We start from the raw sequence: 15,983 nt of genomic DNA, 5'->3' as shown, positions 1-15,983 counted from the left end.
AATTGGCCCTTTCTCTTGCTTTGGGACTTGACTTTCTAGTAAGGAAGCTGCCCGGCAAGTAGAGGCGTTGCACCCCAGGGAGAAATGAGGGCCAAGGGCATTTGGGATGGGGTGCAGGGTGGGGACGCCTGTAGGACTCCCGAGGATCTATCTGCTCTACACTGTCTGCCCGCCTGGCCCAGCTTTGATTCAGAGAACACGACAAGAAAGTGCTACCCTGGTCTTCCTCGAGCTGCTGGGCCCTCTGGTTGACATAAGAACAGAACGCTGGAGCTCATAAACCGTATACATAGGTACACATTATATAGTCATGCATGTGAATCTAAATCAGCTTTGTGATTGATGGTAAAAGACACATAACTTCAAATACTATCTTAATATTTCATGAGCATTTCATCAACATTGGTTAATTATGAAATCAGTAATTACCTTGGAATTTAGAGAAGATGAACGCTTTTTAATCTGACAGTCATCTGAAAGGAAAAACATTTTCACATTAAAATTTTTTTGAGAATTATTTTATGTGTATGTTTTCCCTGTGTGTATGTCTGTGCATCATATCAGATCCTCTGAAACCAGAGTTATGGATAGCTGTGAGCCACTGTGTGGGTGCTGGAAACTCTGGGAAAGCACTGGGTGCTCTTAACCACTGAGCCATCTCTTCAGCCCCCATATTTTTAAAAACCACATTCATTTATCTCAAGTAAAAGTCAAAAAGGGTTTACTAAAGCCTCTGTAGGAGACTAAGACAGAGGGATTTCTGAGTTCAAGGCTAGCCTGGGCTACAAGGGCCAGCCTAGGCTACAAAGAGACATTTTCATTTTGTGGTACTGAGGCTTGAGCCCAGGGGCTTTCTACATGTGCGGCAAGTACTCAACCACTGCGCTACATCTCCAGCCCCAGCAATTCCATCTAAACCACCAAGGTCCAGGCCTTTGCTTGTGCATTTGTCCACAGTGCCTGCTAGCGTGCAGAAGACTGTCAGATACTGTTGCTCTTCAAAAGAGGGAACATCACAAAAGAAGAATTCTGTTCAGAAAACCTCACACTTTTCACTCAAAGCCATGTGGGGCAGGAGAGGTGGCCCAGCAGTTAAGAACAGCGGCTGTTCTTGGAAGGGCTACTTGTTTAGTTTCTAGCACCCCTGTGGTAGCTCACAACCATCAGAAGACCCAGCGCCCTCCTCTAGCCTATATGGGCACTGCATACACATGCATGCATGTAGTCAAGCCCATAAAATAAAAATAAACAAATATTTTAAAATATTGTAAAATGTATAGAGACCATGTGTTCTCATTTTTCTCCTGGTGGTTTGAATGCTTGGCAATAAGGAGTGGCGCTTTGAACAGGGGTGACCTCACTGGAGGAAGTGTGTCACTGCGTAGGTGGGCTTTGAGGTCTAATATGCTAAGGCTTCATCCAGTGTGGAAGGGAGTGTCAAGATGTGGCACTCTCAGCTCCCCCAGCGCCATGTCTGCCTGCACGCTGCCATGCTTCCCACCATGCTGAGAATGCACTGAGCCTCTGAACCTGTAAGCCAGACCCAATTAAACATTTGCCTGTATAAGAGTTTCCTTAGTCATGGTGTTCTTCAAAGCAATGAAACCCTAACTTAGACTTCTCTCTTCTAATCCATCACACAGCTTACGGTGCCAGGATTCTCCTTCAAGAATCTAAAACCTCAGCTGCTGGGAATAGCTTGTTTATCACACATCATCATGTGTGCAGAAGAAACCAACTGTTACACACCCTGGCTAGACACTACAATCAACTGTAACACACCCTGGCTAGACAATACAGTCAACTGTAACACACCCTGGCTAGACACTACAGTCAACTGTAACACACCCTGGCTAGACACTACAGTCAACTGTAACACACCCTGGCTAGACAATACAGTCAACTGTAACATACCCTGGCTAGACACTACAGTCAACTGTAACACACCCTGGCTAGACACTATAGTCAACTGTTACACACCCTGGCTAGACAATACAGTCAACTGTAACACACCCTGGCTAGACACTACAATCAACTGTAACACATCCTGGCTAGACACTACAGTCAACGGTAACATACCCCAGCTAGACACTACAGTCAACTGTAACACACCCTGACTAGACACTACAGTCAACTGTAACACACCCTGGCTAGACACTACAGTCAACTGTAACACACCCTGGCTAGACAATACAGTCAACTGTAACACACCCTGGCTAGACACTACAGTCAACTGTAACACAGCCTGACTCGACACTACAGTCAACTGTTTTACAGCCTATCTAGACACTACTCAACTGTAACATACCCTGGCTAGACACTACAGTCAACTGTAACATACCCTGGCTAGACACTACAGTCAACTGTAACACACCCTGACTAGATACTACAGTCAACTGTAACACACCCTGGCTAGACACTACAGTCAACTGTAACACACCCTGGCTAGACACTACAGTCAACTGTAACACACCCTGGCTAGACACTACAGTCAACTGTAACACACCCTGGCTAGACACTACAGTCAACTGTAACACACCCTGGCTAGACACTACAGTCAACTGTAACACATCCTGGCTAGACACTACAGTTAACTGTAACACACCTTGGCTAGACACTACAGTCAACTGTAACACACCCTGGCTAGAGACTACAGTCAACTGTAACACATCCTGGCTAGACACTACAGTCAACTATAACACACCCCGGCTAGACACTACAGTCAACTGTTACACACCCTGGCTAGACACTACAGTCAATTGTAACACACCTTGGCTAGACACTACAATCAACTGTAACACACCCTGGCTAGACACTACAGTCAACTGTAACACACCCTGGCTAGACACTACAGTCAACTGTTACACACCCTGGCTAGACACTACAGTTAACTGTAACACACCTTGGCTAGACACTACAGTCAACTGTAACACACCCTGGCTAGACACTACAGTCAACTGTAACACATCCTGGCTAGACACTACAGTCAACTGTAACACACCCTGGCTAGACACTACAGTTAACTGTAACACACCTTGGCTAGACACTACAGTCAACTGTAACACACCCTGGCTAGAGACTACAGTCAACTATAACACATCCTGGCTAGACACTACAGTCAACTGTAACACACCCTGGCTAGACACTACAGTCAACTCTTACACACCCTGGCTAGACACTACAGTCAACTGTAACACACCTTGGCTAAACACTACAATCAACTGTAACACACCCTGGTTAGACACTACAGTCAACTCTTACACACCCTGGCTAGACACTACAGTCACCTGTTACACACCCTGACTAGACACTACAGTCAACTGTAACACAGCCTGACTAGACACCCTGGCTTGTCTTATCTCAGTGATCTAAATTGATTTAATAAATTTTGAGAATATTACCAGAGGATCTTTTGTGCCTTTCTGTCTTTTTTCTTATATTTTATATAAAACAGAAGAATGGGATATTTTTCTAATATAACCTTAGGATCTTATTCTACTGTGTAGCAGGATAGTACAGGAGCATGAAAGAGGAGAATGACAGGAAAGTGTAACTATTATCCCCCACCCCAAGTCTATGTAGGCCAGTCATAGTGGGGCGGAACATTAATCCCAGGATTTAAGAGATAGACACAAGTGTGAATGCAGTACCCGTGGAAGACAGTAGAGGGCACCAGATCTCCTGGACCTAGAGTGTCAGGCAGTTGAGAGCCACCCATGGCACCAGTGGGGCAAGCACTCCGGACAGCTGAGCTAGCTCTCCCGCCCATCGCTGCCTCCTCGTCTGCCCTTACCTTCATCCTGCAGAGAGTTAAAAGACCTGTCGTTCTGCAGCAGCGCCTGCTTCAGCTCCTCCAGCTCCGCGTGCTCTTTGGCGTACATCCTCTTCAGGTTCTCCACGTGCTGGATCATCACCTCCACCGCTCTGCTCACCCGGCTTTCCTGCGAGAGCCAACTCCCATTAACAGCCCCGTCCTTGATGCTCAGGTGAAACACACAGGGCTGGTGGGGCGGCTCGATGAGAAAAGTGTTTGTGTGCAACTCTGACCACCTCAGTCCCATCCCTGCAATCTACACTGGGGGAAAGAGTCAGAGCTTTCAGAGTTGCCCTCTGACCTCCACACGGGCACTGCAGCAAGCACAGCATGAACAGACACACGGACATACATACATATACACACACACACATACATACATACACACACACACACACGCAAGATGCTTATTAAAGAATGTGTTGGAAGGATTAGAGTCTGATATAAGCAGTACCATTTTGGAAGCCATTGTGTTAATATGGCAGAGGGGGTGACTTGGGTGCAGATGGTAGATACACCAACAGAAATCGTGGTTCTAGCAGGGCAATGGTGGCGCACACCTTTAATCCCAGCACTTGGGAGGCAGAGGCAGGCAGATTTCTGAGTTTGAGGCCAGTCTGGTCTACAGAGTGAGTTCCAGGGCAGCCAGGGCTACACAGAGAAACCCTGTCTTGAAAAACTGAAAGAAAGAAAAGAAAAGAAAAGAAAAGAGAAGAAAAGAAAAGAAATGAAATTGTGGCTCTAATTTCTTGCTGGTCTGAAGCTAAAGCAAACAGGTACCAGCTGACAGTTGATGCAGAGAAGACGGGAGCGCTGGGAGCTCCCTCCTCACACACTGGCTCTGACCTGTGCCATGAGGACTGAGGGAGACAGTGGGTGGAAGGATTCAGAGGGTCCATGGCTTTGAGGGTGCCGAGTACAGGATATATCAGGCATCAACAAAGACATGCCAAGCTCCATCTGCACCTCAGGGCAGAGGATGAGGTGAAACTCCTACGTCTGGGAGTCACCTTGGAACTAGTGAGCACACGGGTTGAGTACAGATGCTGAGAAGGTGAACAGAAGATCTTCAGCTCTGTGAGGCCTGCGAGAAGGCGTGGGGCCATTCAACAGAGCAGCCCACAGCATAGAGGGAAAAGGCAGGGGTGCGGAATGAGGACACTCAAGAGCAGCCTAGGGAAGGCAAGGACTCGTGCTGGTCCTGGAGGTGTGCAGGGGTGATAGAGGCAGGTTCGTGCAGGCCTCGCATAGGAAGAAGACTAGACATGAGGGCCTTCCCATTGAGAGGCTTGCTCCAGAACAAAGAAAGAGAAAAGCAAGATGGTGGCCAAAGAAAGCAGGGGCTGTGCTGGGGGAGGAAAGGCAGAGAGGACCTTTGATTTTTAAGACGGTATCTCTCACTGTGCAGCTCAGTCTAACCTTCAGCATACAGTCATAGGCGGTACTGCCCCGGCGCTGGGGGCACACAGGGCCACTCGGCTCCAGTTTCTATTGCCTGTATTAATTCTTTTTCCATGAAGACGTGACTTTATAGTACCTTGATACTACCGCTATCCCTTCCATCTTAAGAACAATGTACACCTGTACCAGCGGGAATGGCTTCATAGACTGAAAAGAACTGTAAAAAGGGAGGGGGATCCAGCTGGCGGAATTTAGGCTCATGTTTCTGGGCAAACTGGCAAAGGATGGGATCTGTGTGCAGGCAAAATGGCTGCCCTTTGACTGTGTAGGAGAGCAGTTGTCTTTAGCTCCGGGAAGGAGGGCAGCATATGTGGATTCTCATGGTAGGTGCAAGCCTGGGGCAGCTCCTCCCCTCTGGATCTTCTCAGTTTTCTCAGTAGCAGAGTCAGTGCTTGACAGAGAACACCAGAGAAGACATCATGGTGGCTTGAGGACAAGCTGTGGAGCTGACTTGGAAGGGACAGGAAGCTCCCGGGCCCCACAGGAGGCACTCAGTGGTAAGTGAAGAGTTCAGTCAGCTCTGTGTGTGTGTGTGTGTGTGTGTGTGTGTAAGCCTGCATGTTCTGCACAATTTTCTGCTCTGTCTGCTCTGACACGGGCAGGCACATACGAGGTTTGAAACATGGAAGGTGGAGAGCAGTGGGTTCCCGTAAGGGAGGGAACACTAGATCTGACTGGAAAGTTTAAAGCCTGCTCCAGAAAGAAGATGAGAGGGTAAGGGACATGGGGAAGGGCGTGAGGGGGCAGAGACTGATGAAAACACCACATGTTCATGTATCGCCATTGCAAGAAAGCAATGCATCGTGTTTAAAAATGAGGACACATCACAAAGTGGCCTGGTGAGTCTGTGACAAAAAATATGGTCACAGACACACAGCAAATGGTGTGGGGTAGATGAGGCAGCTGACAGAGACACTTGAGATTCTAAAGCCTCACGTGTTCCCCACTGAGGGGTTGACAAAGCTAGAATACATAACCGCTTGCCAGAAGAAAAGCATATCTTCTGAAGGAAATGTTTTAGCCTGTCTGGTTTGCTTTTAAGAAGAAGTCAAGTCTTGTAGGAACTACTCCTGATGGACATTTGAAATCCTACTTTTCTATGACTCTGTTTCATTTGCAACATGCAACTAAAAGCAGATAGGTGGGTAGACCAGGAGTGGCCACACAGACTACAGTCGCATCTCCAGACATCCTGGAAGCTGCACTTAGGGTGTTCCCACTGTGTCGGAAATGAAGGCACCAGGGCACTAGTCAGCACATTCGTGCATTTGGGGTGGTGGGGGCTGCGCCCTCACAATCTCCTGGCTTGTTCTCCTTACATTTGCATTGAGGCTTTGGGGTTTTTCAAGAGAAACATAGAAGAAATGCCCTAAAGAGGAACTTGGGCCTACATGACTTAGGGGAGAAAGGCACTTACACCTCATCCTGTGGCTATGCTGAATGTGTTTGCAAACTCCCCCAGTACAGACACTGAAGGGCTCTGCCTCCCCTTTGAGTCAGCCAGCCCCTACCCCATCTCTAACTCATTTCTTCTCTCTTTCTCACAATGAATCCCTGACTGGCTTAGAACTCTGTAAACCAGGCTGGGTTTGGACACACAGGGACCTGCCCACCTGCCTCTCCATCTGCCCCTGCCTCTGCCACCTGCCTCTGCCAGGCTGAAAGACTTAAACCAACATATGTCTGTGCATGGAAGTGCTCTGAAAACTTATTTTTAGAGATGTCACCCATACCCTCCAAGGGCGCAAATCCTCTCCGTTTCACCGTTACCTGGTTGATGGCTCCCAGCATCTCGGCCCTGCTGGCCACACGGGTTGTGCACTGGCTGAGAAACATTATACTCTTCTCCAGCTTCTTAATGATCTCCTGAGCCTGGTTGTCCTCTTCACACAGGGGTGTCAGCGACTGCGTGGAAATCAAGGCATTGACACAGGCCAACAAGTACTTAACATACAACTAAACTACACTAGGGTCTAAGCATCCTGACGGAGGGTAAAAAGCACTGCTAAGGCCCAGCAATGGATACAAATACCACGATCTGGGTTGGGTCACAGTACTCCGTTCTCCGTTCCGTCTCTGTACTAGCCCCCATGTGCACTCACGGCTCCCCTTCATGGGTCACAGGACAGGAAGCACATGAACAGAAAGTCCATGAACAGAATGTGTCACATGAGGACAAACTGACCTCTCTAGAGGGGAGTCACAATAATTTCAACAGGTCTGGAACTGGTTTTAGATCTACCTAGGATACACACCCCCGGGTGTGTCTGTGTGTGCCTGGTGAGGAGGGAAGGCCACCTCTGAGGTGGGGGACACCATCACATGCCTGGATCCCTGACTGAATAACAGGAAGAAAAAGAGAAAGCAAGGTGTGGTAGTTTGAATGAGAATGGCCCCCATTGGTTCATACATTTGAATACTTGGTCCTTGATTAGTGGAACTTATTTTGGAAGGATTGGGAAGTATGGCCTTGTTGGAGTAGGCGTGTTATTTGGTGTGATGGTTTGTATATGCTTAGCCCAGGGAATGGCATTGTTGGGAGGTGTGGCCTTGTTCTAGTAGGTGTGTCACTGTGGATGTGGGCTTAAGACCCTTGTCCTAGCTCCCTGGAAGTCACTATTCTGCTAGCAGCCTTCAGATGAAGATGCAGAACTCTCAGCTCCTCCTGTACCATGTCTGCCTGGATGCTGCCAAGTTCCTGCCTTGATAATAATGGAGTACACCTCTGAACCTGTAAGCCAGCCCAAGTAAATGCTGTCCTTATAGGAGTTTCTTTGGTCACGGTGTCTGTTCACAGCAGTAAAACCCTAACTAAGACACTTGAGGTGGATTTTCAGGTTTCAAAAGCCTATAACATTCCCAGTTAGTTCTCTCTGCCTTATCCTAGAGGATGAGATGTGAGTTCTAGCACCATGCCTGACTGTCTGCTGCCACACTCCCCGCCATGATGGTCATGGACTCACCCTCTGAAGATGGAAGCCACAAAACTGTTTCTCCTGTAAGTTTCCTTGGTCAGGGTGTCTTAGCAATAAGATAGCGACTACGATACCACTGGCATTCATCTTTCTCTACTTCCTGCCTGGATCCAAGTGACCTGTGACCTCGTGCACCCAACATGGTAGCTTGGATTATTTTTGTCACCATGCCTTCTGGCCACAATGAACCATACTCTCAAACTTTTATTTGTATATAAAGAAGAAATACATTCTTACCTCCCTGAATTTCTTTTTGTGAGGTATTTTGCCAGAGTAAACAAGGAGCAACCAATATCCTCTCTTATGAATAGGTGTGGTCAGGCTGGCTGGGCACACATGCTACTATGCTTCATACAAACTTTACCCTTTACCTTGATGACACCTTTTCAAGGCCATTCTCCCCAGCTGGCATGAAGAACAGACTGGAGAGCAAACAAAACTCCTTCTCACTGTCTATGTGACTGTCAAATATCTAAGGTTGTCCAGATCTTAAGTGCTATGAACCCTGAAAGAACTGCCATCGTGTTGGGTGGATATCATAAGAGAATTCTGCCAATCTCACTATCAGGCACAACAGGGGCAGACTGCTTAATGATTCTGGAAATGCAAAGTTTTAATCTTTCTGGTTTGCTGTGTATATAGTTTCAAATAATCCTACAACATGACAAGTAACAGATTCCACACCCTTGTTGTCACACAGGCACAGTGAAAGGCAGCCATACTTGAAACATATAGAAATAGAGGTTGCAGGTAAAGAGGTTGTTGGCCAAGAGAGATGACCATTGTCAGATGGGTAGTTTTCTGCAGTGGTCCGAATAACTACCTCCAGTTGAGGAGGTGAGACGAGAGGTGAGTTGTAAGCAAAACAGATGTGGCTAACTACAACATGGAGAGAGAATGTGACAAGACTTACTAAATGATAAAAAAGAGTTCTCAACAAAGAAAAGTCCGGGACAAATGACTTCACTAAGGAATTCCACCAAACGCTAAGGAAAACACATACATTCCAACCCTCTTAGAATCCTTCCCAAACACTCAACAAGAAAGTATACTTCCGTTCTCTGGAACTTACGACCTCCATACTAAGGGTGAACAAATGTTACAAGGACATATTAATTGAGAATGCAGAGGAATTCTAAGTCTTCAAATACTGAATTAAGTGTATCATGACCAGGTGAGGTCTATTGCTAGGATGCAAAGATAGTTCAATCCATGGGTCTCATTTGAGATAATATACCGCATTGGTAGAAAAGACGGAAGATATACAATTATAGCAGAATCAGAATAAGAAACGCAGAAGGCATCTGAAAAGATGAACATGTGAGTGTTAAGAAATGTTTTCAAAAGCACCACAGGAATAGGAGGAAAGTATTTCACCATGATAGAATTCCGAGGCCACAAGCCCACAGTGAATATCAGAGTCGATGGCAGAAGATGACAACTCCCTCCATAACCAAAAACCAGTTAAGGACCTTTGCCACTTCTATGCGATGTATTATGATAACAGCTCCATAGCCAAAGCAATTAGGCATGAAAAATAATTTTAAAAGAATCCCAAGCCAGGGTGGGGGTGGGGGGGGTAGTGGTGGCACATGCCTATAATCCCAGCACTCTGGAAGGCAGAGGCAGGCAGAATTCTGAGTTCGAAGCCAGCCTGGTCTACAGAGTGAGTTCCAGGTCAGCCAAGGCTATATAGAGAAACCTTGTCTTGAAAAAAAAAAAAAAAAAGAAAAAAAAAACCCAAATCCAAAAAACCAAAAACCAAAAACAAAACAAAACAAAATCCCAAACAGAAACTAAGAGAAAAAATTATTTCCATCCACAGTATGATTTCTATTTGCAGTACACCCTAACAGCAGAACAGGACTTTCAAACTAACAAACTCAGAAAAAAAAATTACCAAATTCAAGAGAATCAGTTATATTCTATGTATCCTGTGTACTGACAATTTTTCAAAATAATAAACTGAGAAAATAATTTATTTAAAATAGTATCACAAAGAATATAATACTCATAAATAAACCAAAGCAAGGAGGTAGAAAGCTTATCCCTTAAAATGATAAAGACACGAATGAAATAATAAAGACAGCCCACGTATTCATGGGTTGATAGACCTGATGACCTTAGCAAGCTCAGACTCTGTGGCAATTTTCTTATCAAAATTTTTATCAAAATTTCAACACTGTCATGGGGGGGGCAGAAACAAAGATGTGGGAGCTGGGGGCACGGCTCAGGGGTAGAACATGTGCTTCACATTCGAGAGACTCTGATTTTGATCTCTACCACTAAAAAGATAAAAAAGAAAAGTAAATCTACCCTAAAATAAATGTAGTCTGTTGAGAAGCCAAAACAATGTAATGCAAAGATAAAGCCAGAGGAGCCACACTTCCTGATTTTGGAGCACACTACACAGCTGATGCAGTGAGTGTGCACATGGTGCAGCCCCGACGATGTGAGGTCAAACTCCAGGATCCGCATGGCGGAAGGAGAAACCACCCTCAGCTGTCCTCTGCCCCCGCATGTACCCCACACGGCATGTGCATGACCCCACCCCACACAACATGTGCATGACCCCACCCCACACAGCATGTGCATGCCCCAACCCCACACAGCATGTGCATGCCCCCACCCCGGCCACATACAAGCAAGAATAACTGTCCTCTACTTTCATACATGTGCCATGGCATGTGTGACTCCTCCCCCCCCACACACACAAAATATACAGGAGTATAATTAAATAATTTTTAAAGGACATACTACACACCTTCAGTAATTCCAGTGGGATAGTACTAGAACAAACACACACACAGACCTTCAGAACACAACAGAAGGCCAAGAAAACAACTCTTATGTCTGTGGTCAAATGACCTTTAAGAAGGAAACCAAAAATACACAATGGAGAAAGGACTGTGTCTTCGAGAAATAGTGTTGAGGAAAGTGTATATATGCGTGTGCTCATGTATGGAACTAGTCCTATGCCATGTACAAAACCAAATAAAAGGACAATAGCTAAATGGCTGGCCATGGTGGCTCACAACTGTAGTCCGAGAACCCGAGAGGCAAGGCAGGAGACTGCGATGACGTCAGAGCCAACCTGGGATGCATACTGAGTAGCAGGCCAACCAGGATGATGTGACTATATGACAAAAAGAAAAACAGGAAGGAAGAAAGGAGAAAGGGAAGAGGAAGAAGGGAAGGAGAAAGGGAAGAGGAAGAAGGGAAGGAAGGGAAAAAGGAAGGAAGGGAGGAGGGAAGGGAGAGAGGAAGGAAGGGAGGGAAGAAGGGAGGGAGGGAGGAAGGGAGGAAGGGAGGAAGGGAGGGAGGGAGGGAAGGAGGAAGGGAGGGAGGAAGGGAGGGAGGGAGGAAGGGAGAGAGAAAGGGAAGAAGGGAGGGAGGGAAGAAGGGAGGGAGGAAGGAAGGGAGGGAAGGGAGGGAAGAAGGGAGGGAGGGAAGAAAGGAGGGAGGAAGGGAAGGAGGGAAGGGAGGGAGGAAGGGAGGGAGGGAAGAAAGGAGGGAGGAAGGGAGGGAGGGAAGAAAGGAGGGAGGAAGGGAGGAAGGGAAAAAAGGAGGGAAGAAGGGAGGGAGGGAAGAAAGGAGGGAGGAAGGGAAGGAGGGAAGGGAGGGAGGAAGGGAGGGAGGGAAGAAAGGAGGGAGGAAGGGAGGGAGGGAAGAAAGGAGGGAGGAAGGGAGGAAGGGAAAAAAGGAGGGAGGAAGGAAGGGAGGGAAGGGAGGGAGGAAGGGAGGGAGGGAAGGGAGGGAGGAAGGGAGGGAGGGAAGAAAGGAGGGAGGAAGGGAGGGGAAAGGGAGGAAGGGGGAGGGAGGAGGGAAGGGAGGAAGGGAGGGAGGGAAGAAGGGAAGGGAGGAAGGGAGGGAAGAAGGGAGGGAGGGAAGAAAGGAGGGAGGAAGGGAGGAAAGGAGGAGGGAGGAAGGGAAGGAAAGGGGGAGGAGGGAAGGGAGGAAGGGAAGTGGGGAAAGGAATGGCACGTGACTAATGTCCGGAAGCATTTGCTCACCTCTAAAAGCTTCAGACAGTTTGTGATTTCTTTCTTCAGGTTCTCCTCTGCCAGGTCCCGGGACCTCTCTTCAAGCTTCACCCTCTTCTCCAACGTAAACCAGTCACACTTAAGTCCCAAGGATAACCTGAGGAATTCTGCCTGTGGCCACAGCATCATGAGGACAGGGAGAGGTGGTCAGAGAAGACTTCCTTCTCCCTAGAACCCTCGGCAGGACAGTGTGCAGAGTGCACTTGGTGTGGTGACCGGCTTATGCAAAGCAGTGGGTGGGTGGGGGCATCTGAAGTACAGGGAGGGGTAGGGGTGCTAGAAGGGGAGGGTGAGAGAAGGAAAGGTCGACAGAGGAGAAAGGAGAGAGGGGGAAGGAGGAGGGGAAGAGGAAGGAGAAGTGGAGAGGAGAAGGAGATGGAAAACGGGAATGGAAGGGAAAGAGGAAAGGAGGAAGGAGGAGACAGACATTTGCTTTAAACTCACCTCCACTTCCTTCTCATTGGCTGAAGTGCTGCTGAGGAGACAAAGGTGTTTACTCACACACACCCAACCCAACAGACAGGACTCAGACACAAAGGTTTAAGGCAAAGGTGTGAAGGAGGCCTTACTTTTCACTCTGTTGAAAGTTAACCAGCTTCATGGATGCCTTGGGGGGCGTGGAAACCTCAGTCTCTGTGGAAAGATGAGTATCTGTAAAATAGTTAACCTCCAAAAGCCCGCATTCACCCAATGCTGTTAGATACTATTGCCACTAAAAACAAGCGTTTTGTTTAAATGTCTGAGTCGACAGGCAGCTTACGCACTTGCTTACATAGCAGAAGAGTTTGTAAGTTGTTAGGAGCACAGACTTGTGCTTTGGTGTACCAATGGAAAATCGAGCCCGGCTCGGAGTCAGAGGACCCCAATGTCTTCTGTGTCAGTGCACATGTCTGCAGCTGGCAGCTTTGGATGGAGACTTTGAGAGCAGCAGTGCTCACAGCAATTAGAGTGACTATAGTAGTAACAACAGTGTTTGTCAACTCGATGGGATTTAGAGTCACCTTGGAAACATCTGTGACAGAGCTCCTAGGTTGGGTCAAATCACCTCTGGTGCCACCTCTAGGGACCCAAGAGCTGGTGTCCCAGACTAAATAAACAGAAGTCCAGCTGGGTACCAACATCCATCTCGTGGTCTCCTGAGGCAAGGGGACCAGCTGCCTGGGGCACCTTTTGCCTTCCCCTGATGATGAATGGTACACTAGAAGGTACAAACCTTTCCTCCTGTAAGTTACTAGAGTCGGGTGTTTTGTTACAGCACCAAGAAAAGCAAACAGTGCTGATAATTGTGACATGGACCTTGTGGTTCAAGGGCAATCTCTCTACTGTGACTGTTCTCTCTGCAACAGCTCTGAAGCGTGAATAACGTTGGCTTTAAATTTGACAACCCTCAGTCTAAAGCCGAGCTCTGATTTTTAGACTTGTGATTGTGACCTTGTCGAACCATCTGCAAGATAAGGATGTGATATTATGTAACCGTATTGTCACATGAGGATGTCACAGCAAACCCTCAGTGGCAAATGGCTGAGATGCTTTTCTGAGGCTGTGAAACCACTGTTTATCTAATTGTCTGACCTTTGGGGGGCTTATGGCACAGATGATAGCCCGGTATTCAGATTATGGGTATAGTAGTATAACCACAATAAGGTTTTTGTTTGTTTTGATTTTTTTTAAGACAGGGCCACACATATGTGGTACTGTAAACTCCCCATCTAACTGAGGCTGACCTTGAGTTTCTGACCCTCTTGCCTCCACTTCTGGAGTGCCCCCCCCCATTAGAGATGTTAATCATCAGGTCTATTTTACCTGATAATGGTCAATTAAAGCTAAGGTCTCATATAAACTAAGCAAGTATCCTACCAACTGAGCCACATCCCAAGCCCAGTATAAATTTTCTTTTTTTTTTTTTTTAGTCTATCTCTTCATTTTGAAAAAGAGAAAACGGGGTTGAAGAAATGGCTCGGTGGTTAAGAGCACTGACTGCTCTTCCGAAGGTCCTGAGTTCAAATCAAGCAACCACACGGTGGCTTGTAACCATCCATAATGAGATCTGACTCCCTCTTCTGGTGTATCTGAAGACAGCTACAGTGTACTTACATATATTCATAAATCATAAATAAATAAATAAATCTTTTTTTAAAAGTAAAAAGAAAAAAGAAAAAGAAAAAGAGAAAACAGAAGGTTAAGCAACTTCTTGAGACCACAGGACCAGAGACCAGCCCAGTCCAGCGTTTGTGAGGCCGGTGCTTAAGTCCTACCAGAGGAAGGCAGGAGTTATTTTGAGAACTTCGGCTTATTTACTTTTATGTGAGGTTCTAAAACCTCAAGGTGGTGTCCAATAGCTTGCAACGCAGGCTTTGTGTGGCCAACTGGGCAATAAGACACAAGGCTTGATCCCATTGGCTGCTCTTAATCAAGGCTGATCCCATTGGCTGTTCTTAACCAAGGCTGATCCCATTGGCTGCTCTTAGGCTGATCCCATTGGTTGATCTTAACCAAGGCTGATCTCATTGGCTGATGCTGAACATCTGCAGGTGGTAGACGCAGCTTCACCCTCAGAGTATCTCCGGAACTGACGTTCTGGTTGCTGGTTGTGTGGGCATGCCTTACCTCCTGAGGCACTGCCCTTCCCTCTGTCTTCCGTGGTTCTGAGGTCCTCTCCTGTTTCCTAAAATTGGAAGAACTTTCATTGGCATGCATAGGATGGAAGTGCTTCAGAACCAAAGTGCTCTGTGCTTCCTGCCTGACCCACGTCTATTCTGCAGAACTCCGGGAACTGGAGTAAGGTTAGCACAGACAGAACCAGTTCCAAGGATCTAGTTGAAGCCAAGGTGACATGATTGTAAAAACATGAAAGTGACAGGAGTGTCACAAAGGAAGCTAAAGGATGTACACGAGAAGAGACACACCAGGGGCTCATCAGCCAGCGAAGACAGCAGAGTGGAGGGAGCTATACCAGAGCCATCTCAGGCTATAACAACAGGTCAGGCGCCCTACATGGCTTTATGGAAGACTTTCATACCACATGAATACACACACACACACACACACACACAGAGAGAGAGAGAGAGAGAGAGAGAGAGAGAGAGAGAGAAAGAGAGAGAGAGAGAATAGCTTAGTTTGTTGTTGTTTGACACAAAATCTCAATATAGAGCCCATGAGTCCATACTATCCTAAAACTTGTGATCCTCCCACCTAAGGCAGTGCTAGGTTTAGTAGATTAAAATATAAATGAATAGATAGTTTCATTCAAATAATTTTTAAGGCCATTAACCAACTGCTATATAATAAGCATGTGTGTGTGTGTGTGTGTGTACCTATGTGTGTAACTGTATAAGCAAGCTGTATTGCATTGGTCTGGAAAACTTAGTGGGATTGCTGTGTGCACATAGACATTTTTGTGAGGCTGTCAGACACAGTCAGACACAATTGGTCCCAGTGGACTGTGCAGATCTGGTGACACAACTTAACGTTCTCTCTCTCATTCACCACCTCAGCCTTGCTTCCCCTTCTAGCCCATCCTCACTCCTAACTGTCAATGCCCAATACCTAGAAACACATTCCACCTAGAACTCAGTGGCCACACCTGGCAGGATCCCCAAAGCATTCCCTACCAGGCAACCTATGGGTACCTTACTCTCCTAAGAACCAGAGAGGACAAGTTAAGCCAAGGAACAGATCACCCACCAGACA

General features: G+C 46.9%; 1 protein-coding gene across 9 annotated transcripts in view; it reads right to left on the bottom strand.

Moving 5' to 3' along the window:
* The window catches only part of Irag2 (inositol 1,4,5-triphosphate receptor associated 2), a 54,840-nt gene that overhangs the window by 4,304 nt on the left and 34,553 nt on the right, over window positions 1–15,983 (bottom strand). For 6 of the 9 annotated variants that reach the window (XM_052175259.1, XM_052175251.1, XM_052175254.1 and 3 more), the window contains 7 exons: window positions 14,901–14,958; window positions 12,863–12,926; window positions 12,738–12,768; window positions 12,264–12,404; window positions 7,046–7,180; window positions 3,794–3,941; window positions 430–473 (listed from right to left, as the gene is read on the bottom strand). In XM_052175259.1, coding sequence (XP_052031219.1) covers window positions 430–473; window positions 3,794–3,941; window positions 7,046–7,180; window positions 12,264–12,404; window positions 12,738–12,768; window positions 12,863–12,926; window positions 14,901–14,958 — 621 coding nt within the window. The remainder of the gene's footprint in view (window positions 1–429; window positions 474–3,793; window positions 3,942–7,045; window positions 7,181–12,263; window positions 12,405–12,737; window positions 12,769–12,862; window positions 12,927–14,900; window positions 14,959–15,983) is intronic. The other 3 variants (XM_052175253.1, XM_052175256.1, XM_052175257.1) reach the window with 1 other exon arrangement.

Source organism: Apodemus sylvaticus, chromosome 2, assembly GCF_947179515.1.
Source record: "Apodemus sylvaticus chromosome 2, mApoSyl1.1, whole genome shotgun sequence".
Lineage (NCBI taxonomy): Eukaryota > Metazoa > Chordata > Mammalia > Rodentia > Muridae > Apodemus > Apodemus sylvaticus.
Note: the sequence above shows the minus strand (reverse complement) of the source record. Positions and strands in the feature narration are given on the sequence as shown.